This window comes from Centruroides vittatus, unplaced genomic scaffold (assembly GCF_030686945.1).
Source record: "Centruroides vittatus isolate TY-2023 unplaced genomic scaffold, ASM3068694v2 contig_3210, whole genome shotgun sequence".
NCBI lineage: Eukaryota > Metazoa > Arthropoda > Arachnida > Scorpiones > Buthidae > Centruroides > Centruroides vittatus.
The window spans coordinates 55728-73671 of NW_027122062.1; the positions used below are offsets into that span (position 1 = coordinate 55728).

At 28.0% G+C, this 17944-nt stretch overlaps 1 protein-coding gene across 2 annotated transcripts in view; it reads right to left on the bottom strand.

Annotated features, from left to right (window-relative positions):
• Nucleotides 1–284: 284 nt before the first annotated feature.
• The window catches only part of Art7 (arginine methyltransferase 7), a 35109-nt gene continuing 17449 nt past the window's right edge, over nt 285–17944 (bottom strand). The window contains exons 5-14 of one of the 2 annotated variants that reach the window (XM_067268287.1): nt 15798–15910; nt 15473–15705; nt 11695–11878; nt 11483–11604; nt 11253–11391; nt 11103–11186; nt 6868–7005; nt 6527–6763; nt 2650–2807; nt 285–743 (exon numbers count right to left, since the gene is read on the bottom strand). In XM_067268287.1, coding sequence (XP_067124388.1) covers nt 596–743; nt 2650–2807; nt 6527–6763; nt 6868–7005; nt 11103–11186; nt 11253–11391; nt 11483–11604; nt 11695–11878; nt 15473–15705; nt 15798–15910 — 1556 coding nt within the window. In that variant the 3' untranslated portion in view covers nt 285–595. Of the gene's footprint in view, nt 744–2649; nt 2808–6526; nt 6764–6867; nt 7006–11102; nt 11187–11252; nt 11392–11482; nt 11605–11682; nt 11879–15472; nt 15706–15797; nt 15911–17944 lie in introns of both variants that reach the window. The other variant, XM_067268286.1, reaches the window with a different exon arrangement.

The window sequence follows — 17944 nt, forward strand, 5'->3', positions numbered from 1 at the left end:
ATTTTTCAGTTGACAATCATTTTGATAGATAAATAAAAGTTATTTTAAAAACCTTTCGTCCATGAATTTACAGGATGATTAAAATAAACTTTTGATATTGATCAGTATATCATGTACTTGTATAAAATAAAATACATCCAGTTTTTATGATTTAATATTTATAATCAAGAATAACCAATATCCCAAATTAGAAAATTCTATATAAAGAAAAACACTTTTATCCATCTCAGCATTACTTTGATCTGAACTAAATAAAATCAGAAACTTCATTTAGAAGCATAGGATATGACAGATGAATTTGCATATTTATAAATACATGATTATATACAATGAACATTCATGTTTAAGTTTAAACATACAATTGAGTATTTCTTCTTAACATAGTTTTTAAGAAAGAAAATGCATTTTCTTCCTTAAAATGATAGCTTGATGGTAATCAAGCCATTGTTATCCTTGAAAACATTTGGCAAAGTCAAATCTCACAATCTATTTGTGCACGGCATCAAAGCTAAATGACAGATGACCCACCGACGGATTAAAAACTATTGAATATTTCATGTGACGTTTTTGATCTCGCTGAACATGAATTGGTTTCTTAATTAAGGAAGTGGACACCTTGCCTGGTAGTCTTACTCCATTTTATTTCTTCACCCAATTTTACTTCTAATGGTCCATTAGAAATTGTGGAATCACTATCCATTTTATACTCCATCCACATAGCAATACCATTACATGTACCAGCACTAAAAATATATTAAACAAGATTATTATTTTATTGTCAATCATATTAAAAAAAAATCAAAATTTTTATAATTAGAAAAATTTTATGTACTAAGAGAAGACAAACTACAGTATAAATCTAAGTTTATAAGAATTCAAATCAACAAAATATCTCATCAGCTACTGATAAAAGTAGATTTCTGTTTTACAACTAAGATGACAAACTGGAGATTTGTTGTCCTAGTCTTATAACATTCTTCACCTACAGATTTGTCTGTTTTCCTATCATTGAAGGCTTAAAACTTAACAACAAATGTGGATATTATAAATCATATTTTCAAATAGTGATAATAACCCTGGATAAAACTTATTGAGCTTCATGAAGTATGTTTTGAATCTCTGCTGTCTAATAAATGATGGCCAACAATATATTTTCTGTGATCAATTGTTTGATAGATTTCACACAAATATAAAGAAACCAGAATGTATATCCATATCATATATGAATATGTGCATGACACTGAACATGAAATTTCTCTTGATGTTACTACTATTAATACAATTTAATTTTAAAATTAAACTTAAACGTGAAAAGATTTTTGTTTAAAACGAAAATATCTGTAATAACATATTTGGATTAGTTGCATGGGTTTTTGCAAGCATGAGTGACCTGTATATCTAAATTGGTGTGAAGTGAAGATTGAATGCAAGTCTGACAATGCATCCACATGGTAAGCAGGAGTTGCAGGTTTGAGTCCCACTGAAGGCTGATCTTTACTTCCAGAATGGAAAAAAATTTAATTTGGAATACATATAATGGAGACTTAACCACCCATTACTAGCCAAATTACTTAGCCTTGACAGATAAAAATATCAAACAGCTGGATCCTTTATAATCTGTGTTCAATTATATATATTTTGAAAATAACTCAGAGCAATTTAATTGATTTAAATTTTTTTCTCATAAAATAGAAATTTACATATTTAAATCAATGCGCCACAGTGCACCACAAATGTTTTAAATTATGAAGAAAAATATTTGAAAGTTTCTATTAAAATAATGACAACAGATAATCAATAAGATATTAATATCAAAAAGTTGTACACCAGCAGTTGCCAACTGGGTGGTCTGTGGAGAAATTTGGACAGTGATCAACTCAAGATCATGTGAAGTATTACAAAAGAAATACAAAATGCTTGGTTGTTTTTTCTTCACTCATTAGGGGTTTTTATTCTAATCACAAACACAAAATGACTTATCGATAAATAATGCCAATATATCAATAAATAATGTGAGTGTTATTGTTGTTCTTTGAGGAAAAGAGCCAAGAATCCATAAACCTATTTCAAACAAGCAGCAACAAACTTCACACTAATTTGTTATAATTAAACAAGTGAATTTCATAAAGTTCCATTTTACTTTATTAATATGATCATTATTTTATAGATGTTTGTATCATTTTTTTAAAAAATTCATGACAGTGGTTCACGGGATTCAAAATTGTGAGTTTAGTAATCCGTGAGGTCAGAAAGGTGGGCAACCACTGTTGTATACAACTCTCCTATGGAACTAATTCTGGGGAAAAAATATTTAATAATATATTAAAATTTGCTAGTAACCAAGTTATTGATGTTTGTAAACATTTTATTTCTAGATAAAAATGTTTTCTGATAAAATAACTTGAATTATTTCATTGATATACAATCATACAGAAGAACTTATATTGAACATTTATAAAATAAATAAATATTCAGAATTTTCAATTCAATTTCATTTAAATTTTTATTTTTTTAATAAATTTTATCTCAATTTGGAATATGTTATTTTGAATTTGCTTACCATAAACCACATTGTATCTACATTTAAAAGTTAATATATTTAAATGCAATATAACAAGTTATTCTTCATTATTTTCTTTGTATTCTCACCTCTGTAAATTAATACAACCAATGGATTCGCATATGGTATTTCCTATTGGTATTGTCAGGTCAAACATCATCATCTCGAAACTTTGCGACAGAGCCGTGCAGGGATATTCCCATAGCGGATGAGGTTCTACTGGATCGTCGGTAATATTTATTGCTTCCTACAAAAAAAGTTCTTGTTACTGAGTTTTATTTTTAAACTTCTTTTGATGGAATATTAAATTTTTTATGAAAATTAATTTTTAACAATTTTATAGCATTATTCCTTAATGTCAACTGAGAAAATATCATGTAATTGTAACATCTTTCAATAGACAGACAAATTATAATTGACGATACTATTACATATTTTATAGATTAACTAGAAAATAAAATGTTGATATTAAAATTAAAATAATAAATTTTTCATGCATTTGAATGTTAAGTACAGGGTTCCTATCAAATTTTTGTTTTAAATTCCATAACTTTCCCTGATCCTCATGTCCCTTACAGTACGGCACAGTAACAAAATAAAACATCACTTGACTTACTACGCACATAATAAGTTGGAAAAGCAATAGTGTAACTGGTTTTTTCTCTAATTAAGAGTTATATATTTTTTATAATGATGAATTAGTTAAATTAAAAATAAAAAGAAAGAATTATGGCAGGTCTTTTCTACTAAAATTAAAATGTTTTATTAAATAAAATAATTTATCCTGTTATTAACTTATAACTGTAAAACTTCATGGCTTTGAAAAAAAGAAAAAAGCCATTATTTATTATTAAAAAATTCTGTAAAATCCATGTACAAAAGTATAAATTTATTAAATTTGTCCCTTAATAAATTTTCCAAAGTTTATACTGGGAAAAACTAGGAAAAAGGTATCAGAAATTATTAAAATGATAAATAATACCATTTAAATTAATATTAAGTTGTTTTTATCATTTTTTTTATCAGTTCATTAACACCTGCCCTCAAATTGAAAGTGTAAATTGATAATTGATTTAAAATATTTTGAAACATTTTAACACACTAAGAGTTTTAGAGATTTTTCTTTCAAACTTATAATATTGTATTATTAATATAGCAGTTTTAAAATTTAAAAACAACAATTGATATTGTTGTATGCTTGTATATTTTGTGCATTATAATTTTGGGGAAATTTTGGATCCTGAAAATATTCTGTACCCCTTTTCCTAAGTTGCATTGTACCACAATACTTCTTGCTGTCTGCAGACAGCCACACTTGGTTAGCCATACTGTCAGTAAACAAAATCAACAAGGTAACCAACAAAACAAATTTCCTGACTTCCCATGCCTTTTTCCAAACACTAATGAAAATCCCTGACTTTCCAGGTACTTTTTAAAAGAATATAAATGAGCAATTATTTGTTTAAATGTCATGCAATGCATAAATTTAATTTGTAGTTGTTTAAATCAAAAAATATATTAGGTAAAACAAGTAAATATCTTAAAATACGATTAAAAGAGGATATAAATTCTATAATATATAAAAGTCAATATTCAGCAGTTTCAAAGCATTGTAATCATAATACATTGGAGTCCTATACAACATGGGATACATTCTGCATTATAAAAAACTGTATTATCAAGATATGCATCATCAGACAATTTTATGTAAATTTAAACGTAGGCCTAGAAAATGAAGAAGAAAACATACACCTCTGAACAACAAAATTAGAATTTTGTATGAATACTAGTCACAATTTTTTTGTTGTATTTATAATACAACAAAAAAATTGTGTGAACTTATGTAAAATTTGTGTTTTACATAAGTTCACTGTAATTGTGAAAAATATTCAGTAAAAACTGCTAAAAACAAATAAAAATTGCATGAACATATGGAAATAATAAAATTAAAAAATCAGAATAGAATAAACAACAATACAGGAATACAAATTGATAGTTCGGGTAATGATTATTTTTCAATGGGGAGCTTAATAAGAGAATGTACAATGAAGTGAATAGTGGTAATCAGTGATTGATAGTGGTTAAGAATAAAAAATAAAGAACTTAGAATTAAGATTTATCTCTCAACAATTGTAAGCAAATAACTTCAATTAAATTAGATTAAAATTTTAATCAACACTTGTATGTGTGTTAATGAACAAAATTTTATAATTTAATTTGAACTGAAGAGGGGCTTATGCCTGAAATGCATATTAGAGAAATGCAAGCTAATAATGTAAAAGAGTATTAAAAGAACCCTGTCTTTGGTGTAATAAGTCTGGAAATAAAATTACCATTGAATCAAGTGTTGTGAATTAATACATGAAAAACTTAACCAGATAAGAAGTGATATTAGGAAAATTAAAAATTGTTAATTATCCATTATATTAATCATTGCATTTTATATAATTAAATTTTAAAATATTATATTACATGTTATGTGAAATTGGCCATAAGTTCAAATAGTCATATTTCAATTAATACATTTAAACTGGAAAATATTTGTACTTATTATAAACTAAAAATATTAAGAAATTGGTGTCTTGAATTAAAATAAAGCATTTAAATAGAATATTTTAAATACAGTGCCCCACTCAGGATTGACCTTCAAGATTGCAAATAATCCTAAAACAAGTAATGGAATGTAAAGATAAGCTGTAAAAGCTGAACCCACCTTATTTAATATCAAACAAATCCACATTACAAAAGGTGAGGAAAGTTTCCACATACAATGCAAGTTACTCCGTATTTGTGATTGTTCTCTGCAGCATGTCATTGTTAATGGCAGCAATTTCACACTGGATGTTTTTCTTTCAGGTCCAATAGTTCTGGGTTTGTCTGCATAAACTTTGCTTTCAAATGTTTCGATAGAAAGAAATCAAGTAAGTGCAGTGGTCACAAACCAGTCAAGATGACCCTATTTCAAACAATGATTGGATTTCTTCCATACTGGTGCTAACCTTGCTCTTCTTTATGGCATGCAATCAATTCTGCATGAAATAGTGAACATTTTGAGCCCTATTTCATATTGTTACATGCACATGGTGCAAAGTTATTTGCAATTTTAAAGGGACAGCCCTGAGTAGGATAATCTGTATATCTACAATACTTCCTTATCATTATCTTTAAAATTATTAAAATAAAAATAAAGTAACCTGTACTATTTTTAAAATTTAATAGTAATGTGCAAGTTTAAATTAAACATTATAGAATATTATATTTGTAATTAAGTAGAGTACAAATTAGAATATACAGTAGATCATGCTGAAAGGTGATACAGCATGTATTTAAATTATTAGAAAAATAAATATATGTTGTGTCAATGAATTTTACATGAATTTTTTACAGCATGAGTTTTACATATACAATTTCGTTCCAAATTTTGTTTTTTGAAATAAAATTATACAGTGCATATAGTTTAAATTATACTCCTCAAATAATTTAAATTCTTGATATTTGTCATGTCAAATAAAGTACACAAAATCATTTTTTATTCAGTGTTTCCCTAACTTCTCAGTAAAGTAGGGGCCTTAAGTGAGGAAAATTTTTTGCAGAATCCTTAACTCATTAGCATCATCATTTGCTATAAATTTGTACAAGTGATAGAGAAAGAATGAGGCTCTAATGTTTTATTTTTTATCATTCATTGAAATGTCAGTTGTATGAATGATGCATGTAAGACCAAAGTGCAACTACCGTGTTCAGATGCACTGCCAAAACTCAAATAAATCATTGCTTGCTTAAAAATAGTTATAAAAAAACAAAATGTATTTGATTTATTAACTTTAAAAATGTTTTAAAAGATTTGTGAAGCCCTAGAACTTCAATTTCAGAGCCTTAGCACTCCACAAAGTCCATTTTAGGAAACACTATTTTTAATTGAATATGTGAGAATAAAAACAAAAACTTGATTAGTTGAAATTTTACCTGTATTAATTTATCAAATGATGATAAATTAAATCCCTCAACTGATTCAACCGGAGCACGAATTTTATGAAGATCTCGAAACTGAACAGCAACACCTTTAATCATTGCTTTGCCTGGAAGAACAATTGCAGAAGAAGACAACAGTGGTTCTAAACTTGAACGAACGTACCAGAAGTGTAAATTATCCCAAGGTAATATTGAAGAAATAAAATATGGTTCTCCCATCAGAATATCAATCTGTTGTATTAAAATAATCAATCAGATTTTTATATAATATTCAATTAGAACTGACAAAATATTTAATAAAGAAACAAATAAATAAAATTTGATAGAAAACTTACCTCATTTCCTTCAACATCGTCTCTTGTTAATTCTATTGCATTTTTCTTTATGACAACAACTTTATTATTAACCGAATTTACATCTACATAAGATCTGATTACTTTATCTATTAAGCCTTGGTTTTCTACAGTATAAACCTATATAAATCCAAAGGATACATAAAATACAATTACAATTAACAATATCATTAATTATATTCAATGTTTCATTTGAGTCAATTCTACTTCATTAAATTAATGAATATATTCTATTTCAATAAAATACTGCTTGAAAATTGATAGCATAACTATAAATAATTATTTTGTTATTTATATTTTAGCTTTTAAATAAATTACGGGCTATTCAAATAATTTTTAAAATGGACTTTCTTTTTTGAATGATTTTTAAACTTTGCAATAATAGAGACTGGCTGCATTAATTAAAATGTAAACTGAGTATTTATCTAGCAATTTTACAAGACTAATCAATTAAAAAACAGTTATTTTTTTCAAATCGTCTAAACAATGCAACAAAAATGCATTTTTATTTATAAATTTAAAAGGACAATAAATATACAAAAAATGTACAAATATTATATATAATATATTATATTATATTATATATAATGATATTAAAATTTTAATTATGTAAAAGTAATAAATTTGCTTATATGTTTTTCAATAAAGTATGAATGAAATTAAATTAAAGTGCTACATTTTTCTTATGTATAGGTTACACATTTCATACATGTATGACAATACATTATACATTTACTGTATTATTAATTTATAATTTAGAATATTAGATTAATATATATAAACATAATTTTTCTAATGATTCTAACATTAACAATTTTCTTGAGAAACTTTGTTTGCTAACATTATCATTAGAAAAATTACGTATATATATTTCAGTTTTGTATTACATCTATACTAATATTATAAAGTAAGTAAGTTTGGATGTAGCAGGTAATCTCCAAAACTACTCGTCCAATTTCAAAAATTCTTTCACCAATATTTAGAATGAATCTTCAGGGTGGACACAGGCTGTATATTATTCCGTTAAACATTTGTATAAATTAAAAGATATCATCTAGGATTAAGGCTTTCATGTCCAACAGATGACGCTAACTCCGCAGCAGTACAACAACCTAAGTTTGCTTTTCTGTGAGGCATTATGCTTTTCTGTGAGGATGAACTAAAGTAGATCATCTTCTATCTATCTATATAAATAAAAATGTAATGTTCGTTTGTTCCTACTGATTCCTTTGAAATTTTGACACAACATTGCATTCGAATACGCACGTGTTTTTATATAATATACATGTCAAAATTCCTTCCACTGGGGGGATATGGACAGGATTATGGCTTACCGTGAAGAACTTGGCTTCTATTTATACTATTTTAGATGTGGTTTCTTGTGTTTTTGATTGCGTTTTAATAGGGTACATCAACAGAATGTCCACTAAGAAGGGATTTTTTGAAATTCTCCCACGGGGGAAGTGTTATACATTTATAATAGATATATTTTGAACCACAACAATGCGTGGCCGGGTCTGCTAGTATTACATAAATGTAATATTTGAAAATTCACCTTCATTTCATATTGTTGAAAGAACTTGTATTAGAAAAATAATAATTTCATCTGTTATTTACCTTAAGTGTAACGTTAGTTATTTATATCAATTTTTCATTCTTAAAATTCCAGACAAAAACAAAATTGAAATAAAGCAAGTCAAACTATCAGAAACATTGAATATTCAATGTAATAACATAATTATAGACAGCTCTATTGTTTTTTGTACAAATTCTTGTACTTTTTATTTGTTTTATATATATATATATATATATATATAAATCAGTAAAAAATTTTCAGTGCATGTTTTAAACCAAAAATGGCATGATTTTCTTGATTTTTAATAAACTAGTATTGAGTTATCATTAAATCTCAACTCTATCAATTAATTTTTTAATTTTCTGGTTTAAATTTTACATTTTTAAGAAACTTTATTAAAAAAGATAAATTAAAAAAAAACTTCAAACTCCTGTTTTTATGCACCACCAACTTATTATTTTTCTCACTAATGTTTTTGGATGTCTTTAACATCCATCATCAGACAACCTTTACATGGAAACTCATAAATTAATTTGTTCTAAACTTTTGAATTTTTAGAATTTGTGGCTGTCAGTTTGGATTTTATATTAAAAAATTTTGGAATTTAACTTATGAATTTCCATGTAAAGGTTGTCTGATGGATGTTAAAGACATCCAAAAACATTAGTGAGAATATAATAAAAGATAATAAACTTCTGAAGTATAAAAAATGTTTCAAAGTGATTTTTTAAGAAAGTCCAGTTAGAATATATGACTAAATTCTTTTAAAACATATAAATAAATAAATAAATAGAATTTTGTTTTAACAAATGGAAATACTGCTTAACAAATGGATGCCACTATTGGCACAAATAAAATAGGAAGTATGTCTAATCAACTCAAAAATATTTACATATTAATAATATCATCATCCAAGATTACTGATTAACATGTATAAATACATACATTTCTAATTATAATATAAACAAAACATAAATCACTAAAACAAACATAACTTGGCACCACTATTAACTACAAGTACAGTCAAGATCATTTCAAAGTTGACATAGCCCGTTTTTTGAACTTTTGAGTTTATCATCATCTTATCAATATGTAAAAATTAAATTAACATTAATTTTACTTTTAAGACTTAATTTTTCATTAAATCCATCAAAAACTTTTGAAGAAAATATTATGTATGTTTTACAAATTGTAAATTTGTGTTGTATGGCAAAACCATTTCAAAGTTGACATGAAATAAAACATTCAGAAAGAGTCAAATCAGAACTTTGTTGGACCACCTTTGGCCTGAATTACATGAAGAAGTCAACTTTCCATATTGATAATTAATTTACAAATGATATCCTGTCTAATTTCTGACCAAACCTTAAATAATTCTGTACAATGATAAAGATTTTCTATGACTAAGAAGAATAATTTAAATAATTTAATTAAACTATAATTATTAAAATTTATCAAGAGATGGTGCCTAACGCTTAACTCTAGTGCCAAATTCTCTTATAAATTATTATTATTATAGCCATTTCTAGCCCGATAATATTCGGCATTAGTTGGATGATAGCTTTAAAATATATCAGGTTTGATGATGATGTTTATTTTAAAAAATAATCTCTGACTATAAAGAATAAACCGACATTGCAGATATTGATACAAAAAGTGACCCTTATTTTATTAGAGAGCATTTTTAAACAACTGCCTTTAGTGGCAATACAAAGTTGTAAATGGTCAAGCATTAAGACAAGCATAATCAGATCCATTACTCCTAACAAACTACTAGTCTGAATCAGCTGCAAATCATCATATGCATTGAATATATATTGGTGCAGTTTGAAACCACTCATGAAATTTACATGTTGCTTTCCTTGTTTCTCAGCATAAAATTATCATTTCACAGTATTGCTCATGAGTGTAAGATGTTGCCTTATTCTATAATCTAGCAGATTGTATCATGTTGAGACATTGGCATTGTATGTTGCAGTATAATTATTCAAGATTGCTTTTGATTTGCATCTTGGCGTAATGTTTGAAAAATTTATATATACAAGTATTGCTACTGATTTACCATGCAATTGTCACACATCAATTTTGCTGATTAATTAATTTTTAAAAATGCTATAATAATAATGAATTAATCTTTTGTCCTTTAAATAAATATTTAAGCATAAGTTACTTTAGTGCTGTAATAAGCATGCACCACATGCTTACACTTGTGCAATGCTAGAAAGATCTCCTTTGCCTCTAGAGACATGTTAAATGGATATCCTGTATTCATACAGGACTTGTTTATTAAAGAAATGTTCTAATGTTTTATTACATAAAAATTTAAGAATTAATTTTCTAGATAACTTTGTTCTTTGTATATTATTTAAAGCTGAAGATGGTTATAACAAAGTCGAAATGCTCCTTTAATAAATACTGAATCAGTTACTTTAATAGTATTGTATTGTATATATAAATATAAAATTTAAAAACAAAAACTTTCAAATAAAATTTAAATAACTGACTAAAAAGTTTTTGTAAAAGTTTTGACAAATAATTTTTGTATTTATATGTATATTAATATAATTAAAATTTTTAAAAATTATTTATAACTGCTGTGTATAATATAGGCATTATTAACAATAAGAAAAAAAAAACAAACCTTTTTTGCTCCTAATAAAGCTGTCATTAAAGGCAATAAACTGCCATCACCTACACAAAGACAATTTAAATCACTTTTCACCACCTAAAAATATATGGTGTTATAACAAAACATATATAACATTTATCATCTAAAGAATTATTACTTTACTTTTTTAATTGCTTTTGTATATAATTGATTTAAAGATGTGTCATTCAGCATAGCCAGTCTTGTTCGACTAAATGCAATATGAGCTCCACAAGTGCAAACAGGTCTTGAAATAAGTGTGTAGCTTTCACTCTTTTCTAATCTATAAAAACAAAATATTTTTTATTAAATTTTCATACATACAAAAATTATATCTTCATAAATTAGTTTTTGAATTTATATTTATAAAATACCTATAAGCATCAAACCATAAGCTGTATTCATCATGATACGAATGAAGAATGAATTTTTCATTTTTTCTTATATCCAGTATTGATGGTAAATAATAAACAGCTTGCATCCAATGATCTCTCCACTTTTAAAATAAATGAATTTATCATCAAAAATTATATTTTATCATTTTATTAAAATAAAATAAAAAGTATTAGCTTACAAAACTGCAAACCTGCATGTTTGATGGATTTGAATGAGCCCAATATGGAGCACAATTTAATACAATCTTTCCATTCATATCCATCTTCAACTCCCACCACATGAAAAGTGCTTGGCACTCAGCAGAATTTAGAGCTGTTGCAGTTACTTTATTTTCTTCATTTAATTTTAGGGGCGTTTTACCAGTAAAATCAAACCTGTTTAATTAATTAAATAATTTTAATTTTCTAATGATAATTTAAAATGTATTTGAAGACTTAATTTATCTGACAAAATATAGAGTAACTCTAAACTAATTCTTGAAATTTGACATACTTTTGACTTAACATAAACCTAGACAATTTGTACTATATGTTAAAATTATATAATTTCAAATAAAGAAATAAAGCAAACATAAATCAGAATAATACCAAATCATTGAGCACATAAGTAAACCAATGACAATCCATTTGAAATAAAACAGGCTGTGTCATTCATTTACTTATCCAGCTGAATTAAACTTGCTTTAAACAGGCAATGCACCCATTATGACGGAAATCTGTTTTATAATTTTGCTTAATAAATTATAAAAGAGCATCTTGTCTCAAAAATTGTTGAAGCTAATCTCTCAAATACTATAGAAGAGATAACAGACTTATCCTGCTGCTATAACTCAAAAAGTTTAAGACTCCATTACAAGAGTCGTAAACTTTTCGGGTTATTTCAATTGTATATAAACATATTTTTTGTTGCACATTTCTATATATTTTTATGTATGGCTGACGAGAGTCGTGTGTGCCGAAATGCATAGCAGTAATAAAGTTGCATTCTGATGATAGATGTGTCGTTTTGATGTTACCAGTAGCAGCATTATAAGTCTCTATTATCTCTACTATAGTATTTGAGATATTAAGTTCAACAATTGCTTAATAAATTTTGTAATGATTAATTCAAAATTAATAAAACAAAAAGAGAACTATTGCAGTATTATTGCCATATATAAACAGATTTAATAAAACAAAGTACTTTCAATTTCCTATACTTATATTTATCAATACTTTTCCAATATCCCATAAAGTAGAAAAACTGAATTGGCTCTAAATATAAATATGTAATGAAATTGTTAATTATTTCAAATTGTCAGTAAATATTTTTTAAATTAATGAAAAAGTCTACAAAATAAGCCTAGAAACAAGAAAATCAATTCAGATATTAAATGCTTATTTAATTGAAATAAATTAAGAAAATAAATTTAATTTTTTTATAAATTTTTATATGGCACGCATTCTCTCTCGAGAGATGGTGCCTTAACATGTCAAGAGTGTTTGTGTACGTCTGAGAAACTGAAAACTATGCTGTTGGGAGCTATACACTCCCAGAAGGGCCACGCATGGCAGAAAGATTTCAGTGGAGACGTCAGACAAAACCCAAAAGGTCCATACACAAGCGGAGAACACTCAAAAGCAACAACAAACGGGAAAAATACAAAGAAATACAACAAAAGATCAAACAAGAAATCTAAAAGGCAAAGGAAAAATGGATGGAAGAGCAGTGTGCAGAAATCGAAGACCTAATTGAGAAAAATGATAACTTTAACCTGCACAAGAAGCTCAAAAAAGCTGGAAGCATCTACAAACTGGCTCCTATCCCAAGCTTATATACAGACAACAATCAACTTATAATAAGCAAACGAGCCAAACTTGACATCTGGAAGAATTATATATACAATCTGTTTGACACCAACAGAAAACCAGCAGAAATGCAACAACAAGTGCAGAAAGACAATCTCCAGATACTAACATCTGAAGTGGAACATGCCATCTGAAGAGCAAAGCCAGGCAAGGCCTGTGGACCTGACCAGATTCGCGTGGAACTGCTGAAGCAACTAGACTACAACAACATCCCGCAACTAACGAAATGGTTCAATCAAATCTACAACAATGTTATTCCATCTGACTGGCTCCAATCAATCTTTGTGGCCCTACCAAAACGGGCTGCCAGCCAAAAATGCAAAGATTTGGGCTGATCGGCCTAATGAGCCAAGTGCTAAGTCTTTCTCAAGGTGATTCAGCAAAGAATATGATGCAAATGTGAAAATGTACTAGGAAACACACAGTTTGGCTTCTGCAGGGGATTAGGCACCAGAGAGGCAATTTTCTGCTTATAAACATTGCTACAGAGCTGCTATGAACATCAAAGAGAAGTGTACATATGTTTTATTGACTACAAGAAGGCCTTCGATTCAGTAGACCATGATCGCCTAATTGACCAACTGAGAAAACTTGGGCTTGAAAACAACGATATCAACTTCATTGTAACTCTTTACTGGAATCAAACAACCCGGCTCCGCTGTGACAGCGACCTGACAGACCCAATCCCAATACAAAAAGGTGTCTGGCAAGGCTGTCCATTATCTCCCATTCTTTTCAACATCTATTCAGAAATGATTTTCGACCAAACACAGGCCGACAAGAACATTGGCATAAAAGTTAACGGACAATACATCAATAACTTAAGATATGCCAATGACACAGCACTAATAGCGGATTCCGAACAAGATTTACAGATCATCCTGAACGAAGTGGACACAGAAAGCCAAGCATGAGGGCTACAAAATCAACAAAAAGAAAACAAAGGTGATGAAGGTCACAGAATTCCAAGCAAAATCACGATCAAATTAAAAAATGAAAAGTTGAAGCAAGTACACCGCTTCAAGTATCTCTGAGTACTCATTGATGACCAGCTGAACCACAAGGCCGAAATCAAGAGCAGAATCGAACAAGCCAGGCAGGCATTCACCAAATGGAAAACACTCCTTACCAACAGAAGCTTAAACAAACTTAAATTACACACATTGAAATGCTGCATCTGGCCAATCCTGCTATATGGTGTAGAAACCTGGACTCTAACATCAGCCACTACAAAAAAGCTCCAGGCCTTTGAAATGTGGCTCTACCGAAGAATGCTGAAAATCCCATGGACAGCCAAGATAACCAATGCACAGGTCCTGCAGGACATGCACATGGACCAGGACCTGAGGCAAAACTATCAGCAGCAGGAAATGCAAATACCTAGGCCACATCACTAGGAACCACCAAAATTATCATCTACTGCCACTCCTCCTGGAGGGCAGGATTGAAGGCAAGAAACACCAAGGAAGACCAAAAACGGCCTGGCTAAACAACATCAACATCTGGCTTCACACGACAACAGCAAAAATTCTACACACAGTGCTAGACAGAGAACAGTATCAATACGAAGTCGCAAATGCCATTCGGCAGCATTGAAGAAGAAGATGGCACTCATTAAAAATAATTTAATTAAATAAAATTAATAAAATTTTATTTAAATTTATCAATTTTATTAATAAAATTGATAAACATTCTTGTAAAGTTTACATCACTTCTGTATAAAAAGTCTTCAAAAAGTGTATGTAATATCTCAATGTAAACATCACTAGTTTCAGCTTTTGCAGTTAATAAATTAATAAAAATAAAATAAAATATAAAAATGAATTTGAAAAATTAAATTAAATTAATGCAATAAATATAAAATTTTAGAAAAATATATTTTACATTTGGAATGATGTACAGCAAGAATAACGATCTTGCTTATAAATATTAAGGTCTCCATTAAAATACTAAATGTGATATTTATAATATTTAGTATTAAAAGATTAATTAAATATAAGTTAATCCTGAAACAATAGGTTAATTGATTATAAATATATTATATTCATTATAAAATATAGTATATATTAGTAAATTGGCAAAAAACACTATTAAATAAATATCTATACAAATTAGAAAAACCTGAAAAGTTCCATTGGTTCAGTAATAGGAATAAAATCTTCAGTAGAAAGTTGATTGAGCTGTAGATCATGTACAGCAGCAGCACCTGTGCAGGATTTAATATGACATGGTGGTAATATTGTTGTCTGTTCATCCAAAACAATAGGAGATAACTGATTCCATTTTTGAACCATATCAGATTGTATAACTTGGCCATACACAACAGCTGATGAAGGCACAATAATTGCATCTTTCTGAATTAAAGATTGAAAATTTTTGTTAAAGTAGTATCCATTTTATTAAATGAGAGTTTTACTGTAATTAATGCTAATTTAAATCCACTAACCTCTAATAAATATTTCAAGGCATGACTAAATGTTTCTAAAGCACCTTCTCCAATTAATTCTGTGTCAAATACTTCAGCAACAAGTATATTAGCTTTTTCTGGTAAATCGTTATCTATAAAAATATATAAATTTCATTTCAATATATACAGTAGAAGCATGTATAAATAAAAAATGTTCAAACAGTATTTTAACATAATTTTCAGAGTTAAGTTTTACTTTATAAAATAACTTGTTACATTTTTATACTACATATAAAATATTTACACCAAGACATATAATTACCTAAATTTTACAGAATTAAAAAATTTAACATCTAATTTTAGTCAATAAAAAATTAATCATATATTAATTTTTTTTAAGTCTTCAATTGATTTACTTCTAAAACTTAGTTAATGAATCTGAAAAATAAGTTTCATAAAATAAAAAAACTCTTGCTAAACAAATACAAATATTGTAAATGAAACCTCTTTGGAATGTTCTAATTGTTTTCAACCATATACAGTCAAACCTGTTTTTATGCGCTCTTTTTATGTGCGATTTTTTTTGTGCGACTTGTTTTGTGCGACTTTGTTTTGTGCGATTTGTTTTGTGCGATTTTTTTTTGTGTGCAGTATATGAAAATTTCAATCAAATTGGAACATAATTGACTCCTGTAAAATTTTTTATAACTCTATTGGATGTTTTCTATGACATCAGCAGGTTTTTTCATTTTTTATTCAGTAAAATTTTTTTCTCATACGTTTTTTTCGGTCCCCTCTTATTTTAATAGCATAAAAACCATAAATATTATGTTATATTTGAACAGATGCGGTAAGTTAGCTCCCCTCCAGCTTTAGACTGCAGGTGTGAAATTTCACGCCTTGTTAAATGAAATAACACTTCCTGCAGCTATATTTTTCAAATAAAATCATTATTTAATGATTATTTTTAACTTTTTAATGTTAGATTCGTTTTAAGTGGAAATAATTAATTAATATAAAAATTAAAATTCTTAGAGGATTTTTTTCCCCATTAGGTGTTGCAGAAAAAGGTCCAAGGAGTTAAAAAAGCAATTCCTAGTTATTTCGTACGGTTTCGAGTTATTTTCTACGTGAGACTTTTTTTATGCGGTCCCTATTCACCGCATAAAAAAAAAAATATTTTTTTAATTGTGTTGCGAAAACTATTTTTTATAGCCACTCGTGAAGTTTCGCGCGATTTTTTTTATGCGTTTTCTTTTATGCGGTCCCTATCCCCCGCATAAAAACAGGTTTGACTGTAATATTTACTTTACAAGTAAAGCCTACTAGTAGGAACCTGTTGAAATTGGTGGTTTTATTCAATTACAATACAATCAAAGAACTCATTTAAAATTTGTCATTCAATGCAAAAATCATCAATACAGCAAGTGTTTTCTGGGTCCATCAATATATGATTTGGGTCTGCCTGTTCCTGGTGCCCTGAGGCTTCTTTTCAACTGGCAAGGATTTGGATTGATGGTGACAATAGTGGCAGCCCACTTCATGCCAATCACCTCACAAATAAAACTCTTAGACCTAACAATAGTCGAACATTCAAATTTATTTTGAAATTTAAAAAGTAAGAAGAAAAAGTCGTCTTCAATTCCATCATGTCCAATCATCAGGAACAAAACAGTCTTCCTTTGATGAGATGATCTTTTATTTAAGGTTATGCCTCTGCAAAATTATGTAAAACAGTTAAAATGTTTACTGATGATATTATCAGTTAATTGTTTTAAAAAATTATGCAGAGGCATCATCTTAAATAAAAGGTCATCTCATCAAAGGCAGATTGTTTTGTTCTCGATGATTGGACATGATGGAATTGAAGACGACTTTGTTTCTTCTTATTTTTTAAATTGTAAAAATACCATTTGCCATTTTAATTGAAATACAATGTTTTGAGTCCATCCTTCCAAGGCAAATACAATCATTGAGATTTGGATGTGAAATTTTTATTGCTACAGAATTTTTATAATCTGGATTGAGAAAGGGCTGCATAAAGCATACCATGACTGAAAATTGGTTCTAGTAAATAAATACCAACTTTACTGAGTCTGTCCTTGACTTCTGTATATTACCATCCTCCTGGCATTCACCATGACAAATTTTAAGTAATTTAATCATAAAAGAAGTGTCATCACTTG